The 19,569-nt window shown below is 46.9% G+C and overlaps 1 protein-coding gene across 3 annotated transcripts in view; it reads right to left on the reverse strand.

The window, feature by feature from the left end:
• The window catches only part of RALGAPA2 (Ral GTPase activating protein catalytic subunit alpha 2), a 278,035-nt gene that overhangs the window by 57,145 nt on the left and 201,321 nt on the right, over positions 1-19,569 (reverse strand). For all 3 annotated transcript variants that reach the window (XM_025001044.2, XM_025001043.2, XM_025001040.2), the window contains one exon: positions 18,225-18,352. In XM_025001044.2, the coding sequence (XP_024856812.1) occupies positions 18,225-18,352 (128 nt within the window). The remainder of the gene's footprint in view (positions 1-18,224; positions 18,353-19,569) is intronic.

Below are 19,569 nucleotides of genomic sequence, written 5' to 3' on the forward strand. Positions count from 1 at the left end.
TGCTGCAACTGAGAGCTTGCATGCCCCTACCAAAAAGATCCCTCGTGCCACAACGAAGACTTGGTGCGGCCAAACAGACAAACGCCATTGAGAAGGAAATTAGGCTCGCCTGAGTGGGACACCCTTTCTGCCTTGTCACCTGCTATTGGCCAGATCAGAACCAGTCCTGAGGATGAGACGGGGTGGGGCTGAGCCTGGCTCTCTCATTCACCTCATGGGGATGTCTCGAGGGCCACCTGACGCTCTATGCTGAAATCTTGAATTTTATTCTTATAGAGTATTGTTCCTCTTGTCTACTGGATGAGGCAGGTCAGGACACACAAAGCTTTTGCACCATGTGAGGGCTTGATCTTGCTCTCCCAAGAAAGTTCTTATAAAAGCTTGTGGACATAAAGATGAAATGACTCATCTTTCTTTTTTTTTTTTTAATAGGAAGACAGATGCTCTCAATTTGATGACCTTTTCTGTGATGACAAGGGGCTGAATTTATGCATTTGCTCAACAACTATTTACCAAACAAAGTGTTGACTCTGTGGCAGGTGTGGAAGCCACACCCAGGGCTGGTATTCACCTGGGGAGTGCCAGCGTGGGCGGCACCCTGGCCAGCACCCCACTAGTGCCCTCGAGATCCCTGAGGTTGGCGATTTCAACTCTTGCTCTTGGAGGCATCAGTGAACCCCACAGACGAAACCCCTGCCCTGGGGCGGGGGGCATGATGTGAGTCAAGTGAATGAACTAGGTGGTAAATTTACACCGTAAATAGAGTGCAGGTGAGCAAGGAGATGGCAGAGGTGTGTGTGCAGGTGTGGGAGCTTGGTGGGGGCGTGCTGAGAGGCTGAGCCAGTGGACATCTGGAGAACAGAGCTTTAGGCTGAGAGCACCGGGCACTCAGGCCTCCCAGGAGGACTCTGGCATTGATTCTCAGTGAGGGGGAGCCCTCTGGAGAGGGTGGGCTGGGTAAGCCCTGAAGTCTGACCCACATTTTAGCAGGCTGGCTCTGGCTGCTACAGCGAGTGTAGACTGGGCTGGACATGGGGCAGGAGCCAGAAACAGAGTCGGGAGGCCATGGTCAGCTGTACAGTCTTAGTTGTCACATCAGGGAGTGGGGAGGTAACTGGAGGCTTCTGAACTGGGACAAGCTCTCATTTCTACTTTAGAGGAGAAACTCTGGTTGCTGGTGAGTTTTCCAGGGAGACAGGCTCAGGGAGTGATGAGTGATGGGGCATCCAGCCCAGAGCGGGGGTGATGGGTGGTGAGAAGCAGCTGGATGTGGGTTATGTTTTGTGGATTGATTCCTTTTATATGTTCTTCCTCCCATACATCCTTACAATGATCTGTCTGTGAGGAATTATTACCCTCATCGTACAGGTAAGGAAACAGATAGAGGTAAAGATGCTTGTTGAAAACCAAGGAAGGAGCCTTCCTGGTGGCTCCGGGGTAAGGAATCTCGCTGCCAATGCAGGAGACATGGGTTCGATCCCCAATCCAGGAAGATCTCATGCTGCAGAGCAACTAAGCTCGTGTGCCACAACTACTGAGCCAGGACTCTAGAGCCTGGGAGCTGCAACTATTAAGTCCATGTGCCACAACTGCTAAAGTCCGCAGGCCCTGGAGCCCGTGCTCCACAACAAGAGCACACCACAATGAGAAGCCCATGCACGGCAACTAGAGAGTAGCCCCCGATTGCCACAACTAGAGCAAAGCAACGAAGACCCAGCACAGCCATAAATAAATAAATAAAATAATATACATATATATTTTTAAAAAGCTAAGGAGGGATCCCTGGTGGTCCAGTGGCTAAGAATCCACCTTGCAATTAAGGGGATGTAGGTTCGATCCTTGGCCAGAGAACTAAGATCCCACATGCATGGGGCCATGAAGCCCATGTGCCACAACTACCGAGCCTGCAAGCCACAACTACAAAGTCTATGCACTGCAACTAAGACCCGACACGGCCAAATAAATAAATCGTAAAAATAAAAGCCAAGGAACTTTTTATGGAAACTGAAACCCCAGGTCTGTGTGAGGCCAGCCCTTGGGCATCACCTGCTAGTTTGAGGACCACATCAGAGTGACGCATCTGACAATTCATGCAGCCCTGGTAGGAAAACTGCTGCTAAGGATGGAAGACGGTGGAAGCTTCTTAGACAGAATCAAGCCTTGACCAGAAGAGTCCACTGTGACTGTCAGTGACATTGCCCAACATGAGAGCTAGAGACAGGTTTTAAACTGCTTTTATGCTAAAAAAAAAAAAAAAAAAAAAAAAGATCTGCTTTCCTATTGAGTTGTCATCAGTGGAACTCTGGTTAAATAACTGGTTGAATGATAAACCCATTAAGGAAACCAGGGACCCCAGTGCGTGTACCTCACAATCACTCAGGGAACTTGGGGAGCCTGAAGCACAGCTTGTCTGCCACCTACGTGTGTACTCTTTACAGCCCAAAGTGTGATAATTGGGGCACATGAATCTAGGAAAAGGAGTGTTTGAACAGGATGGACATTTATCTCAGAGAAAGCCAGTAAATTAAAAGGAGAGCACATCTCATTCTGACCTGAGTTTAAACCAACATTTAGCTCAGGAAATCAACCCCGAATATTCACTGGAATATGACTGTTGATGCAGCTCCAATACTTCGGCCACCTGATGTAAAGAGCCGACTCACTGGAAAAAGACGCTGATGCTGGAAAAGATTGAAGGCAGGAGAAGGAGATGACAGAGGATGAGATGGTTGAATAGCATCACCAACTCAACAGACAGGAATTTGAGCAAACTCTGGGAGACAGTGGAGGACAGAGGAACCTGGCGGGCTGCAGTCCATGGGGTTAAAAACAGTCGGACACGACTTAGCGATCGAACAACAACTAAAGAAGCCTGAGATTCCACAGAAGGTAGTGTATGTGAGGTGTGCGCGCCTGCTAAGGCACTGCGGTCATTTCTGACTCTGTGAGACCCTGCACACTGTGGCACGCCAGGCTCCTCTGTTCATGGGCTTCTCCAGGCAAGAATATTTCAGTGGGTTGCCATACCCTCCTCCAGGGGATCTTCCTGACTCCAGGATCAAACCTGCGTCTCTTATGTCTCCTGCACTGGCAGGCAGGTTTGCTACCACTAGTGCCACCTGGGAAGCCCAGTTTATGTGAGGTGTTTATGCACAAATGCATACGCATTGGGAGGGAGAATTTATAGCACATAAACACAGAAATAATTGGTTTTCCTCACTGAGATCATTTAAATGCTGTTTTCTTTTTTAAGTATTTAAAAATTGTGAACCATTTTTTTAACGTCTTTATTGAATTTGTTACAACGCTGCTTCTATTTTTTGTTTTGTTTTTTTGGTTGCAAGCCATGTGCGATAGCTCCTTGACCAGGGATCGAACCCACACTCCCTGCATTGGAAGGTGAAGTCTTAACCAGTAGACCCCCAGGGAAGCCCCTAAGTGCTGTTTTCTGATGAAGACGACTTCTAATGTGCACATAGGTGGTTATGTGCAGAGAACATTCATCCTGTTGAGTTCAGTCGCTCCGCCGTGTCTGACTCTTTGCGACCCCATGAATCGCAGCATGCCAGGCCTCCCTGTCCAGCACCAACTCCGGGAGTTCACTCAAACTCACATCCATCGAGTCGGTGATGCCATCCAGCCATTTAATCCTCTGTCGTCCCTTTCTCCTTCTGCCCCCAATCCCTCCCAGCATCAGGGTCTTTTCCAATGAGTCAACTCTGCATGAGGTGGCCAAAGTACTGGAGTTTCAGCTTTAGCATCATTCCTTCCAAAGAACACCCAGGACTGATCTCCTTTAGAATGGACTGGTTGGATCTCCTTGCAGTCCAAGGGACTCTCAAGAGTCTTCTCCAACACCACAGTTCAAAAGCATCAATTCTTCAGTGCTCAGCTTTCTTCACAGTCCAACTCTCACATCCATACATGACCACTGGAAAAACCATAGCCTTGACTAGATGGACCTTTGTTGGAAAAGTAATATCTCTGCTTTTTAATATGCTATCTAGGTTGGTCATAACTTTCCAAGGAGTAAGCATCTTTTAATTTCATGGCTGCAATCACCATTTGCAGTGATTTTGGAGCCCAGAAAAATAAAGTCTGACACTGTTTCCCCATCTATCTGCCATGAAGTGATGGGACCAGATGCCATGATCTTAGTTTTTCATCCTGTCAGAGAGGATATCAATTCTGCTTTCCCAAATTAATGAGTAGACAGTATTTCCAGGACATTAAAAAGATTTGATTTAAACAGGTCAAAAATCCTCTGAAAATATTCCTTAAACGTAAAACTAATTTCCTTCTCTTCCTTGTATTAAAATTGAGTTCTTGAGAGTGTTCAAAGTATCTCAGTTCAGTTCATATCATTTTACAAATGTAAAGAAAACACACATCCTACTTCCTTTTCACCACCAAGCTAACCTCTCCTTGGGAGGACACAGTGTGATGGCAATTTTCATCTTTGGGGAGAAAGTTCTGGTTCTCGGGGCATTGAGGGCAGAGCACAGGGGTGAGCCATAGAGGCCCCCCTGCGAGGCTGCGCCTTCTTTAAATTCCACCAAGGACGGCAGTTTGGATGGAGACCCCAAAATCTATTCTGTCCATCTGTTTTATTATTCTTAGAACAACTGTCAAAAGTTGCCCAGGGATCAAGTTGCAAACATACTAATTTGCCTTTGAAAAGTAGGCCCTGGGGGAGTTCTGGAACTCTACTTATAAATTCAGAATCCCATCAGCGTGCCTGCTCGCCTTTGTGGAGGTATGAGCCTGCGCTTCCAGGCTCACATCTGCCTCCACGCCGGGATGCGCCCACAGACCCACATCCCACTTCATAGGCAAATGAAGGCAGGACCAAAGGGACTTGGCATCTTAAGGGCTGGCTTAAGATGACTAGCAGGGCCCATTTTTTTTTTTTTTAGGAGGCAGTTCCTTCATGGATCACTGATGGATTAAGGACGAAAGCTTTGTGGTGGAGCGTTTAAATGGGTGGACACAGCGGAGGGACACATATTCAGTGCTCTTTAATGTCCCAGGACTGAATTAGGAAGGTTGGAGACGGGAATGAAGAAGCATTAGAAGAAATAAACTGAAGAGAACTATTAATATCATAAACCACTGTATACTGTATCGTTTCATTTTTTTATGATTCTGATGAAAATAATGAGAAGATCATTTGGACACCTGTGATACCAGACATGGCTTTCTAAGTCATAATGAGCAACGTCCCAGGAGTCATCAGGTTAAAATAGTGTGCATTTTGGAAACATGCTGCTCTGTTGGAAACTGAGGCAGCTTGTACTTCTCAAGTTAAAGGCATGTGCACAATACAACATGAAGTCCACATGACTCCTGAATGGCTCCCATGCAGGACACATGATCGCATCTTGGGAGGGTAGATGGGGGCCCTGGCACTGATCCTCAGAGCTTCCAGCACCCCCCACCCCAGCCCCAGGGGTCTCTGTCAAGTCCCAGGGTATAAAGTCAAATGCTTTCATCCACGTCTCCTGCACTGCAGGCTGATCCTTTACCATCTGAGCCAGCAGGGAAGACCCTTCAAAGCACAGAACCCAGAAACATATTAGAAGTACAACTTTCAAAGTACTCATTTTAGAGTTTGGTAAAATGCATCTGAGTAAACTAGAGAGGATACCCTTTCAAGGCCAACATGATGGCATGTGGATTGTTCTCACCTGCAGATGACCAAGGAAGCATTCCACTTTGATAAAAAAAAAAAAAAATTTACTTGTGTGTGTTGCAGATTGCTGCTGCAGCTAAGTCGCTTCAGTCGTGTCCGACTCTGTGCGACCCCATACACGGCAGCCCGCCAGGCTACGCCATCCCTGGGATTCTCCAGGCAAGAACACTGGAGTGGGGTGTTGCAGATTACTCGGGTACAAAACCCGCTGGGAGTCCACTGCAGACACTGAAGTGGACGGGCCCAAAGGGGATCACCATGTGGATTGGTCTGCTTTGTCCCTCTTCGGCCTTGCCCAATCTCTTATTATCATAAGGCATGTATTACCCTTTTGGAGATCTGAATAACAGAAAGTCTCACCTTCTAATATATTGACTCTAATTGCAGAGACTGCTAAATGCTCTGGGATGCTGTTTATGGTATCATGTTCCTTTTAAAATGGGACCGATAATTAGTAAACTGAAATTTGATTAACGTTGGATTAAGAGGTTCTGATGTCTCGCTGCAATGTGTGTACTGGGAGAGATCAGCCGTAGGAAACTCATGTCTTCCCCTCTCCAAGATGAGAGGATAAATTTAAAAGCCTGATTTTTTTTTTTAAAAAGAGAGTTCAGTTGGTGTGCAACAGTTCATAATGTAGGATTCAGTTTTTTTCCTCACTCTTTTTTGTTTTCTCACTTTGAAGCTAGAGCCAATGAATTAATTATTTGAGAGAGGACAAAATAAACTAGAAATAAAAGTTCTCCTCCAAAAACGCTATGGGTGAGCCCCCTGGTTCTAACAGAGGGACCTGGGGTGTTAGATGGCTCAGGCCTCTCACCAAGCTCAACTGCAGAATTCCAAGACCATGAAGATCTCCTCTGAAAGGTATGCGTGTGTGTGTGCGTGCTACGTCACTTCAGTCGTGTCCAACTCTTTGAGATCCTATGGACCATAGCCTGCCAGGCTCCTCTGTCCATGGGATTTCCCAGGCAAGAATTCTGGAGTGGGTTGCCATGTCCTCCTCCAGGGGATCTTCCTGAGCCAGGGATTGAACCCACATCTCTTATGTCTCCTGCATTGGCAGGCGTGTTCTTTACCAGTAGCACCACCTGGGAAGCTCTCTGAAAGGTATAAAGCCTGCAAAAACGACCACTAAATTTTAAATCAATACCACTTTGTGATCTTCAGACTTAAGGTTAGGGATGCCTCTTTATAGTTTCGCTAGGATTATAAAAAGGTGTGTAATGGCCAGAAATTTTTCCATGCTCCATGGCCAGGAGTCCATATTTCTTCCTTGCCTGCATCTTAAAATTCATACTCTTGTTTGCCTACTGCTGAAGAGTGTGGTAGAATCAGGAATAATGGCTCCCTGTGAAGCTGTGCCATTCCCAAAGTAACCACCTGAACTAGAAAGAAATGCGTCATTTATGGAATGACCTTTCACTCTTTGAATATTCCGACATTCATAGATGTTAAATGCCTAGAAATCCTAGCAGCGCTATGGAGAAAGGTGGGAAGGGTCAGCCAATACCCTCTTGCCTGCTCTTGACAGGATGACCATCTCCACTTTTTTCAGCATCTTTCTAACAGCAATCTGTATTGGGGAACAACAATGGAATTTGTGTCATCATGACCAAACGATTACAGTGCAAACCGAGATTCTTTCGGGGCCCAGCAGGCTGCTGGTCCCTATGGAAACACAACCTCAGACAGTGTCCTCCACTGGGCTGGAGGAGGCGGCGAAGGCTTTTGTGCCTGGGGAGATTTCTTCCACAACCTTCCAGCACCAGACTCCAGAGCTTCCTCTCAACTCTCTTCTAATTGAGATGCAAATTAATCTCTCCGGCTGATTACACTTCCCTTAAGGCTACCAACACGCGCAGCTGTAACCAGAGTTTGTGAACTCCCCAACAAGTGACTTCAGCTGACAGCCTTGCCCGTGCAGACTGGCCGGTGGCAGGAGCTGGGCAGCCAGGACTTCCCTATGGCGAGTTACTGGCAGTAGGAAATTTACATACAGTTATGAATGAAAATGACAACCCTATACGACCGTATCCCTAGGACTCAGAAACAGACTCTGAGGCCAGTGTCACTTGAGGTCTCAGACTGAAGGACCACACCACTCCTGTGGATCCTGGCTTTCACTGCTTCACCTCCCTACCTCCTTACTGGCTGCTCTTCTGTAACCTGAACACCATTCGAATCCATCTCTCTAACTATTAACAGCTCTAAGAATACAGGATGACTAAACAGCCATCACTTACTTTTCATGGCTCTCGATACACTTCTATTAATTAAAACCAGTGGATAAGAATCCGTCTGCCAGTGCAGGGGACATGGGTTCAACGATGCCTGATCGGGAAAGATCCCACAAGTCTCGGAGCAACTAAACCCATTGGACATGCTACTATGCCCATGTTTTAGAGCCCTTGAGCTGCAGCTTCCGAAGCCTGTATGCCCTAGAGCCTGTGCTCCTCAATAAGAGAAGCCACCACCATGAGAAGCCCAGGTGATGCGAGGAAGAATAGCCCCTACTTGCAGCAGCTAGAGAAAGCCCATGTGCAGCAACAGAGACCCAGCAAAGCCAAAAATAAGTAAATACATAAAAACATAAATAAATTAAAAAATTAAAAAAAATCAGATATAAAGTCACCATTCCAATTGTTGAGATTTCCACCTAAATGTCCTTCAATAACTTTTTGCGGTGGTGATGCAGGCGTTATTATTTACAAAGCAACAGAAAAGCAATATGCACAAAACACTATGTTGGGGGATTCAGCTGCAAGGTAAACACTCAAAAATGGGGAAAGGACTTAAAGTGTGTCTTTCTGTACAGAGATATATACTCTATTCGTAGAGCTCTATTTCTTGGAAAATGAAGATTTTCAATTTTGAAAAAGAAATGCTGTTTTATAAAATATGAGTCATTTTTGTCTTGTTTTCCAAAACGTTTTCTTAAAAAAACTGAATGAATCTCTTCTCTCTGGCTCTCCCTTCACACATATGCATGTTTATAAAGTCCTAGGAGGAATGGACAGTGTCTAGTCAATTAGGAGACAGAAGAGGCTAGAGATGGCAGATCTGGCAGGTAGCATGGACAGCTGTGGAATGGGAGGCCCCTGGGTCACAGCAGACAGCCAACCACTGGTGGGGGGAATGGGCGTGACCTGGGAGGAATCCTGTGGGGGTCCACACACCCCCAGTGAGGAGGAACACCCCCTGTGAAGGTTGGGATGAGACAGGGTGGCCCAGCCATGGATCCAAGTGGGAAGTGAGGAGAAGGGGCGCTGCTAGTGCTATTTCACGAAGCAAGGTGCCAGCCTGGCTTCTGTGCACATTGTTAGAGTCACACTAGCCTTTTGTGGAGGGATGTGCTTCTGTCTAACCGTGATGGGTCATGAATCTTCAGCAAAACCAGCAAAGTGGTGTCTTCTTCTCCCTCCTTGAAGGTTCCCCTTGCCACCACCATGTGCCTCCCACAGGCTTGGTTCCTGGTTGGTATGCAGGGATGGAGGTAGTCTCTGCCCCCTTCTTGGGTACCAAGCTTTCACAGGGGGTGAGAGGAGGTGGACCTTCTACACAGAAGGGAGGAGTGGTCTCCAGCCTTCATCTGAGCATCTCCGATGGTGAAAAGTACTTCTGAGACCTGATTCCATGGACAGGAGCTTCCACAATTCACAACAGAGATCTGAAACACTGGTATTTATGGGGCCAGGCTCACACTGAGGATGGTGACTGCAGTCATGAAATTCAAAGACACTTGCTCCTTGGTAGAAAAGCTATGTCAAACCTAGACTGTGTATTAAAACGCAGAGATATCACTTTGCCAACAAAGATCTGTCTTGTCAAAGCTAGTTTTCCCAGCAGTCACGTACTGATGTGAGAATTGAACCATAAGGAAGGTTGAGTTCCCAAGAATTGATGCTTTTGAACTGTGGTGCTGAAGAAGACTCTTAAGTCCCTTGGACTGCTAAGAGATCAAACCAGTTAATCCTAAAGGAAATCAACCCTGGATATTCACTGGAAAGACTGATGCTGAAGCTAAAGCTCCAATACTTTGGCCACTTGATGTGAAGAACTGACTCATTGGAAAAGACCCTGATGCTGGGAAAGACTGAAGGCAGGAGGAGAAGGGGACAACAGAGGGTGAGGTGGTTGGATGGCATCATCAACTCAATGGACATGAGTTTAAGCAAACCCTGGGAGATGGTGAAGGACAAGGAGGCCTGGCGTGCTGCAGTCCATGGGGTGACAGAGTCAGACACGACTGAGTGACTGAACAAACAGGCTCGCAGTGTGATAAAGACCATGGTGACACTTACTGGGCTCTCACTTAGGACCAGGCTCTGTTTTACCTGTGTGGCCTTCTGACCATCTCATCTCCCCTAGGAGGGGTACAAATGGGGCTCTGGGTCTCAGTGTCAGGGAGATGTGGCCCAGGGGTCTGCAGTGAACAGGGGGATAGGCAGGCAGCTGGTTAAGAGGCTGATTGCTGCCAATAACAGAGAAGGCCCTGTGGGGTCAGAGGTTTTGATTCTTCAACAAAAATCAGAAATCTAGATTTTGTAAAATGCACAATCTCCCAACTTCTCAACCTGCCTGACAAACTTAATTTTTACATGACGCTGGAGGCCACTACAGTTCAAACGAAGTCCATCTGAGGGGCTGGATTCAGTTGCAGGTGGCTGGTTTTCAGGCTCTTGGGTTTTGCATGTTTGCTCCAACATTGATCTAAAACCCGCTTCCTGGATGCCTCTGTTCACTGCTCCCTGTTCTGCAGCCCTTGCTCCTCTTTGACGCCCCAGGCTCCTGAGACCATTCCTCCTTGGTTTTGCTCCCTGAGCTGTATGGACCGGCTTCTCTGGACCTGCTCTGGGTTGGTTGGGCTCTTATGATGTGATCCCAGAGTGACACCCCTATTTGCCATGTGACCCAAGAGTGTAAGGGCGCAGGGACCATGCCTGTTCCTCCTGATGCGGTCTCACCCTCATGTCCTGGATCTTAAATCTGTGCTCAGTCACGATACTCGGGTTGCAGACACCACCTTTGGCCACGCGGAGTCACCCTTGGCCTCTAGGAACCCGGCTAAGCCCATGGGTGTGGCTTTTTGGGTTCCCCTTTTGGTCTCATCTGGATGGTTTCAGTTTGGTAGACTCATCTGTTGAGATGATCCTCATTTCTGATGTTGCCTTGGATCAAGTTAGTCCGCCCTCTCAGTTTCCCTTAAAAATGGTATTTACTTTGATAAACAGGTGTTCTAGACCTTTGTGAAAATTGCTGGATGGAAGCGGACTTGAGCAAAGCCTCGGCCCACATGGGACCAGACACTAAGGCCCTGGTTGGTCAGTGGCCACAAATGACTGCATTTATATTTAGCCACAGTAAAGTCACCCAGCTTCTGTAGGCCTGAACCCTCTCCCATTGGCTAGATGGCTATGATTCTTTATCTTGTGTTTAACCAAAATTAAGATGTATATTTACAAGCGTTCTCTAACTTCTGAAATGAGTAATCTTATCAAATATCATGCATGTGTTTGGGCTACTTCATTCTATGTGGACTCATCCTTTTCTGGAGGCTTACACGCACAAGGGACTCTGCATTATGCCCCAATTCATCCTTTAATCCTATCTGAAAATGAAAATAGTTTCCTATTTTCAGTTCGGGGTGCATCCTCAATTTACATGACTTCTGAAAAAACAATTCTCCTGGTTCTGAGATCACTGTTGTAAATTTGTTCCACAACCCGATGTATGTGGCCTTGGAGGATGGATCTTACTGGCAGGGGCCAATTCTTTCTTTTTTCTTATTGTGTTCTCAGTGCTTTGAGTCTTCATTCATACACTAAGACACTTTTGCCAGCTCCTAGATGAAAAAGCTGGTGGAAGGTGGGATGGGGTTCACGGTGAAGACCACCCATGAGCACCGTGGAGAGCGACCCTCAGAACAGAGGCCCTGCAGACCCCACGCCATGTGGCTACAATGGGGGCTCCCTCTACCGCACCTCCCCTTTTTCTTTCTCAGAGAAAGTTTTCATTTTCTAATAAAATACCAAATCTCATTTCTTTTCCCCTCCACAGCATCAAGCCATCTCTGGAAACATGCCATTTCCTCACCCGATCTCTACCTTTTGAAATGTGCTTCCGGGGTATCAGAGCACAGATTTGCTTGTGGTTTATTCTGTTATTCTTACACAAACTCTGGGACAAACCGTTACTTTCTATAACATCCAAGTCAGCCTTTCACTGATGCTGAGCAAATGAATGCATCAAGATATAGCTCCCAGTGTCTGCTTCCTCTGTCTTCTGAAAGAGGGTGTGCTGGCCAGCAATTTGTCAAATGCGGACTTCCCTGGTAGTCCAGTGGTTAAGAATCCACCTGCCAATGCAGGGGACTCGGGTTTGATCCCTAGTCTGAGAAGATTCCAACTGCCATTGAGCAGCTAAGCCCATGTGTCCCAACTATTTTTAAGCCCACACATCCTAGAGCTCATGCTCTGCAACAAGAGAAGCCACTGCCATGAGAAGCCAGCGCACCACAGCCAGACAAAGCCTGTGTAGCCACGAAGACCCAGTGAGGTCAAACATAAATAAATTTATCAGATGCTTGCTGCCCTTAGTAGAATGTACTCTGGAGTGGATGTCAAGCAGCTGAAGTCCCTATTGCAGCTCTACTTTGCCTTCAGGCAGCTCAGCAGGTGGACTAGAAAAACACTGTGCATGCCTCACCTCCTCGCCCCCACCCCGCACCGATGGACTGTGACCCCTCACCCCAAGCATTCTCCATCCTGGGCACTCTGACCCCAGCCAGGAGCGTCTCCTCTCCTAGCGCTGCTGGTATTATCTGGCATGTGTTTCTCTTCCCTGAAGCGGTTCAGCCCTAGGTTCCTGTTTCTCCCAGTTCTCCAGGTGAAGGCTGGGGCCTTGGTGCTGAGGCTGAACCCCTCAGGGATATGGATTCTGCTTGCCCGCCTGCCGAGGTGACCCTTCATTCCCCTCCTCCTTGCTCTCCTGGGAAACTGCTCTCTCCATTTCCTCCACCCATCTCTCTCAGTCCCCCATTCCTCCCAAATCTACTCTTCAAAGGGATGCTCCAAGCAGTCTGGCCTTGATCCTCTTCCCGTCACCCTCCACACCCCTCACATCTAGCAGGCCACCTGCCTGCGGGAGGCGCCCCGTCTTCCCCTGCCGCAGACCAGACCCTCAGGTCTTTTCAGAGCCCCTCCTGTTACCCCTGCAATGCCTTTATCACCTCTGTCCTTCCAGACGTGTGTGTGCATGCATGTGCGTGCAAGTGAATGCGCGTGTGTGTGTCCGTCTGTCCTGCACTCTGCTGGACGGAAGCATCTGTGGGCCTCAAAAGCGATGCATTCTCTCGGAGCGCAGTCCAAAGCAGATGCTGTGCCCTCACTTGGAATATTTGTTCGTATTCCTGTTCTCAGCAGCTAGGACAGTGCCTGGCGCATGGCAGAACCCAGACCATGTTGACAAATGTGTCACTGGCCCCGCACCACCTGGCACCGTCTGCCTCCTCTTCCTACGCTACTCTCAAGTGTGTGAAGACAAATGGAGGGAGGTAAAGGTCTTCTGAGGGAGAGAACAGAGGTCCCGAGGGTGAGGGAAGGAAACAGAATGGTTACAGCTTTAGGAAGGGGGCCCATTTCTGAAAGTGCATAAATTGAGAACACGACTGAGCAATGATAGGAAGAAGTTAGCAGTCTAAAAAGAGATGCTCTGAAATCATCAAGTCTCCCTGCTGATGGAAAATGATGCTAAACTTCACTGGTGAAGGAGGGCCAACATTATAGGTGTCCCCATCAACACTGACAGAGCCATGGGGGAGAGCGGGGGATGCCACTGAGACCATGCTCCCAGAGGGGGATGTGTACTTTAAGAGGCCACAGTCTGTGTGGTTCAGGGAGACCCCCTCCTAGCAGGCTCACTGCCTGCTGTGTGCAGCCTCTCCTAACATGAGTTCTCTGAGCAGGAGCAGAGACGCCCTGGCCTGATGCTTCCAGAAACCTGAGTTAACTGCAGTCTGGTTTGGGAACCTCGAGCTGGCCCAGAACCTGTAAATAAGACACGTGGCAGGTCCTGTACACAGCCCTCCAGGCACAGATCTGGGCCCCCTGATGGCCCACAAGGGATGGGAAAAGCAGAAGACTGGTGAGCTGGCCCACATCTCTCAGCAGGACAGTGGCTGCAGGACAAAGGCCCACGGAGGAAGTGACCAGAAACCCGGGAGGCGGGGGGGCCAGGATGAGACATCACTGAAGGTGCTTTGCCAAACACATCCCTGACGAATTCACATTCTTTGGGGGAATCCTGTAAGACAGTGCTATTTTTCAGTCTCCTATGAGCCTTCAACACAGTTGCGACTGTTTGATTGCTTAGCGTATAACAGGGTACCCCAGACAGGAACTCCTCTAATGTTGAGTCTAAGCTGGGTTTATTGCTCAGAAAAGATCTCCAAAAGGCACATTCATTCCAACAATGCTCCCAGTCCTCAGTTTAGTAACAACTGTTATGTCTTTTTGAATGCTGTGCTGTGCTTAGTCACTCAGTTGTGTCAGACTCTTTATGACCTGAGGGACCGCAGCCCTCCAGGCTCCTCTCTTTTTCCAGGCAAGAACACTGGAGTGGGTTGACATGCCCTCCTTCAGGGAATCTTCCCAACCCAGGGAACAAACCCAGGTTTTCTGCATTGCAGATGGATTCTTTACTGTCTGAGCCATCAGGGAAGCCCAAGAGTACTGGAGTGGGTAGCCTATCCCTTCTCCAGGGAATCTTCCTGATCCAAGAATCGAATCGGGGTCTCCTGCATTGCAGGTGGATTCTTTACTAGCTAAGCTACCAGGGAATCCCTTTTTCTCGGATATTACTGAACAAAATTGATACAGAACTGCCCATATTTCTACTTCTGGTTAAATATCACCCAGAACTGAATCCCAGTGGACATATTTGAGTTGAGCACTGGTCACTAGCTGGGGTGGGGGCTGACTCCCTGGGGAAAACAGGCTCCCCATCTGAACCAGAACTCACTCTGAGAGAAACAAGCCTATGGTGTCCTAACAAACACAAACCACCAAGGAACCCTATGTGTCCTGAGTTGTGTTACTTCCTTGTGTTAGGCAACAATTTCCTCTAAAAATGATGACACAGAGGGAAAGGGGAAAATGGTGCCCATGGTTCCTTTTCTAGTCAGTCCCGACTCGTCTGTAAACTGAAGTTAAGTTTAGTACATAGGGAGAGTGAAATAAAACCAGATAAGTTTCTTTTGCGCAGTGTTTCCAGTCCTGGCATCTACGTACAAGTTATGAAATATGAACTGGGTAATTCCAGTGGTTCCATACCTGAGTTAGATGCTTTTATGTTTTGCATACTAAACTGATATTACACAATATAAAGAATGAAAAAGTAATGCTAATCATCTAAATTTTTAATATTCCTTTACCTAAAATGATGTTAAATAGCAAATTAAAAAACACCATGACAAGTTAGAGAAAAACTGCCAGAGAATGGAAAATGCTTTATATTTTAGCCTCTTTGAAGGCACTGACTCTGCTTTTTAAGTAAGGGGCCCACATTTTCATTCTGCACTGGGACCTGGGTTACATAGTAAGCCCAGGTTTCAGAGATATCCAAGGCATTAAGGACCTTCTCAGCCCTTGGAAGGGTTTGAGGGGCTGGGATGGTGGACCCTACAAACTCCCCCCTACCTCTTGCCCTGGCATCGGGCGACCCCGATGCTGTACTAGGATCTGAATCTCCAAGGTGGCCATGAAGTGAGAGAGTTAGGATCCCCTCAGCTCCTTGGTCCTACTCAGAAGACCATCTCTGCTGGAAGCTCACTCCTGTATCTGTCACCAGGACCCCACTGGACTTGACCATGCATACAGTCCTAAAGAGCCCTAGATGACCACTCAAGAACACTGTGAGTCCCTCCGTTTGCTCCGGTGTCCTCTGTCCCAGGACCCGGTCCTGCCACCTGGGGACAGTGCCCCTCACAACCCTCCAGCTCAGCCTACGGCTCTCTCCTTGGCATCTGAGCCCCACTCCCTGGCTGCCTTCGAACTTGGTTAGTTTGCCTGTCTCCTCCAGGCAGCACGGGGCAAGGGCTACACCTGCCTGCTCCCCCCTGGACCCCAAACCCCAGCTCTGGGCTGGGCAGATTCCGAGCCCACAGGGACTGACTGGAGACACCCATGCAAGGAGACACCCACGATTAGGATGTGTTTGGTTATTTGGTGTTTTTTAAACTTCAAACCTAAGGCTTATGTCAGTGAAGCAGTGGATTCCAGACTAGCGGCGACAGCAACTAGGTTAGATTTTTGTTAAAGCATGTGAATGAGAGTGCCAGGATGCTTTAACATAGTGTTAAAGGAGCAGTTCACTATTAATAGCCTAGGCAGATATCTATAAATATTTAAAAAATCTAAAAATTAGTCATTTTTTAAAGAACAAAAATACAAACACCCCCACTTTTCTTAACTTTTCTTCTTCTTATACCTTTGGTTTTTGACCTGAATACTAGCTTTTTTGCAGGCAGAAATTAGAGAATAGAGTAGTTAAGTGATTGCAAAGCTTTCCCTGTTGATTATATCTCTATAAAGATTACTGATAGTGTTTTAAATAATTTATTTGAATTGCACTAATTAAATCTTCTCAAGGTGTAAGGCAAAAGAAAAATGTTTAACATTTTATAATGATCAACATAATAAGTTTATTACTTTCTCTTTGCTAACTTCCATACTAAGCCATCCTCTGAGATGTCCACCTACCTATTTTATGAGCAATTTGGGGAAAGAGCACTTCCTCACTCATGTGAGCATCAGTGGCCCTAAGCCCACATCCACTTCAGTTCAGTGTGGCTGCTTGAAGAATTTTTAAAATGATGCTGAATCCTATCCTTTGAACTTTTAAAAATAGTGTTTCCCCTTAAACCTGATTATTCTGAAGCCGCATTAACTCCGACTGGAGAAAGCAGTGTCCAACAACACAACAAAGTGTGGCTTTTGTAATGAGCAGCTCCATAAGTGGAGAAGGTGACGTGACAAAAATCACAATGGACCTCTAGCAAACGGAATCTTCCTGTTTGCAAATGACTTTTTCTTGCCTTGGCCCAACATCCTTGACTGATGAGTGTCCAGCTCATCATGCAAACCCGACCAGCCAATTGCTAAAAAGATCCTTCTCATTTCTGCCAAGAACCTTTCTCTAACAGCCTGTGAAATAAAAACTCCACCGCAGAAGGCTGAATCGGCACCAGCCATGAGATTAAGTCCAGAGTGCAGTGGAGGTCCCTGTTACAGAACGCCTGCTCTGAAACACCACCCCGGGCCGGACAAATCGGGAGGGGGCAGGCCAAGGGGGACAATGCCCCCCAGCCCCCCGGGGAGGGACCAGATGGGATCTAATAGCTCTTTTCTACTACTAATTTCTATGATAATTCTGAGTTGCCACATGGCATATGTATTTTTTTCTTAATCTAAAGACAGAATATCAGTCAATGAAGTGACCAGGATTTTAATGAAAGGTATTTTTCATGAACTGTATCTATTCACATGTGGTATTTCTCACCCACCCCTCGCCCCCACCCTCCAGCAGCGTGTCTCTGATGGCAAGGTTGGGAGAAGCAGAGAGACAGAGGTCAAACACAATATGCTTATAATCATTATCAATACTAATTAGAAACAGAGAGATCCTGAGTTGTGTTAGGTCAGATGTGTTTCGAAGCAATTTTATGAAGTCGCCTTAATTTTCTTATCATCAGGGTAAAATGAAGCTTTAAATATGCGGTACCTCCAACACCAACCTGATCAAATGGCTGCTTTTCATGGTTCTTGGCTCCAAAAGATTTAAGATTTAAATTTGAAGATTACAGCAGGCCAACGAATGTTGGAGAAAAAAAAAAGGATCACACTAATGAAATTTCTTCTGCCTTTAGAAAGAAGATCAGAAATGAGAGAAGGAGGTATTCAGGATTTGGGAAAATGACTAAAGGATTTCTAGCCACTGTCACTGGTGAGTTCAAGCACAACTCTGTTGAGGGTGCCCTTCCTATCCTCCCAACCAGACACAATGTCCCCTTCCCTTGACCTCCTGGGACACCATTTGTGCTTCTCCAGTGGCACCTGTCACGTTCTCTGATTTATCAGCATCATTTCCTTCGTGGTTGCTTCTGGCAGGTGCTTGGACTGACGCCACTGCATCTTTTCAGCACCCCAACTTACATGCAACAGACTGCAGCAAACAGAGACGAGGAGGAGGGGGGAGGAGAATGAACCTGGGGAGAAACACCCCAGGAGAATGAGCATCTCATCACGGGTGCTGTTCTCAGCACAGACGTATGGGGCTTGATGATGAAAATCAACTCTTCCTAAGTTAGATGTGGCACAAAATTATATTATATAAAAGTATGATGTTTTACTTCAACCCAGACTGAAAAACATCCTTTCTCCCTTCTTGTGCCCAGCTGTTAAGACTTACCTCTTTGCCTGAAGTTGGATGCTGGGCAGGTTAACACGTTACACACTTAACTTAAAAAAGATACAAGCTCTGGTAGAGGGGGATGAGGCACTTGACGGCCCGGCTGGCGTTGATGCAGGTGGCACAGATAAGGCTTGGCAGTAGCTTCCCACTCACGATTGCTCCATCAAACAGAGGCCCAAAAAATGGAACCTGTCAATGCAAAACAGAACAAAACCAGAAGAACACTTAGTATGTTAAAAACAAACAAACAAACAGTAAAAGGTGAACCAAAGACATGAGGACAGCTGCTTATACACCTCAAGTCTGTCAGGACCACGCACACTGCCACCCACAGACTGGGCGCTGGATGTAGGGGACCCAGGTCCAGGGCTTTCGAATCAAGCCAAGCCGGGTTGGGCCACGATGCTCCTCTCCTGCAAACTTATCAGCTAAACTTCTCATGACAGACTGTGACCATGTTCTTCTTTTCTTTCTTGAGCTGTCATTTATGGAAGCGATATTACTCTTTCTGAGCGTTTCCACCGTGTGGATACACTCCAGAGCACACAGCCGGGCCTCAGGGTACACCCCCAGGCTGGCAACCTTCTGAAACTGATTTTAGAATTAGCAATATTTTCACATGGATCCCGATGTGTGTTGACTCTTAAAGGAGATGACACTGTCTCGGCTAACAACCACAAGGTCCTCCTTCTTGAACCTTCTTCCCTCTATTTCAGAGACATCACATCATTCACATTTCCTTCTAATTCTTTAACAGAGACTTGGCTTTCCTTCACACCTGTGCCACCCAGGGTTTGGGTGCCTGTCTTTTTTTGGATTTCTTTTTCTCTCTTTCACTTTTTTTTTTTTCCCGTATTTGAATTTCATCAACTCAATTCACTACTATGGAGACTGTCAGCTCCATGAAGTCAAGAATAGGGTCTTCCTTATAACTCCTGTATTTATTCTTATCACTTACTTACTTATTTGTTCAAAAAATATTTATTATCTGACAGATACTGTCCTATTGACTTGGGACACAGCAGTGAATATAAAGAAAAAAATTCCTGATTTCATTGAGCTTAGAACTTATTGGAGGTTTTGGAGAAAAGAACAGTATAAAGACATCAAATATGTAATATGTTAAGCATTAAAGTGGGCTTCCCAGGTGGCACTAGTGGAAAAGAACCCACCTGCCAATGCAGGAGATGTAAGAGACACGAGTTCGATTCCGGGTCAGGAAGATCCCCTGGAGGGTATGGCAACCCACTCCAATATTCTTGCCTGCAGAATCCCATGGACAGAGGAGCCTGGAGGGCTACTGTCCATGGGGTTGCAAAGAGTCACACATGACTGAAGCAACTTAGCACGCACACACAGGTAGTAAAGTGCTAAGGTGAAGCAGAAGGCAGGGAAGAGCAATAGGA

This window comes from Bos taurus, chromosome 13 (assembly GCF_002263795.3).
Source record: "Bos taurus isolate L1 Dominette 01449 registration number 42190680 breed Hereford chromosome 13, ARS-UCD2.0, whole genome shotgun sequence".
Taxonomy (NCBI): Eukaryota; Metazoa; Chordata; class Mammalia; order Artiodactyla; family Bovidae; genus Bos; species Bos taurus.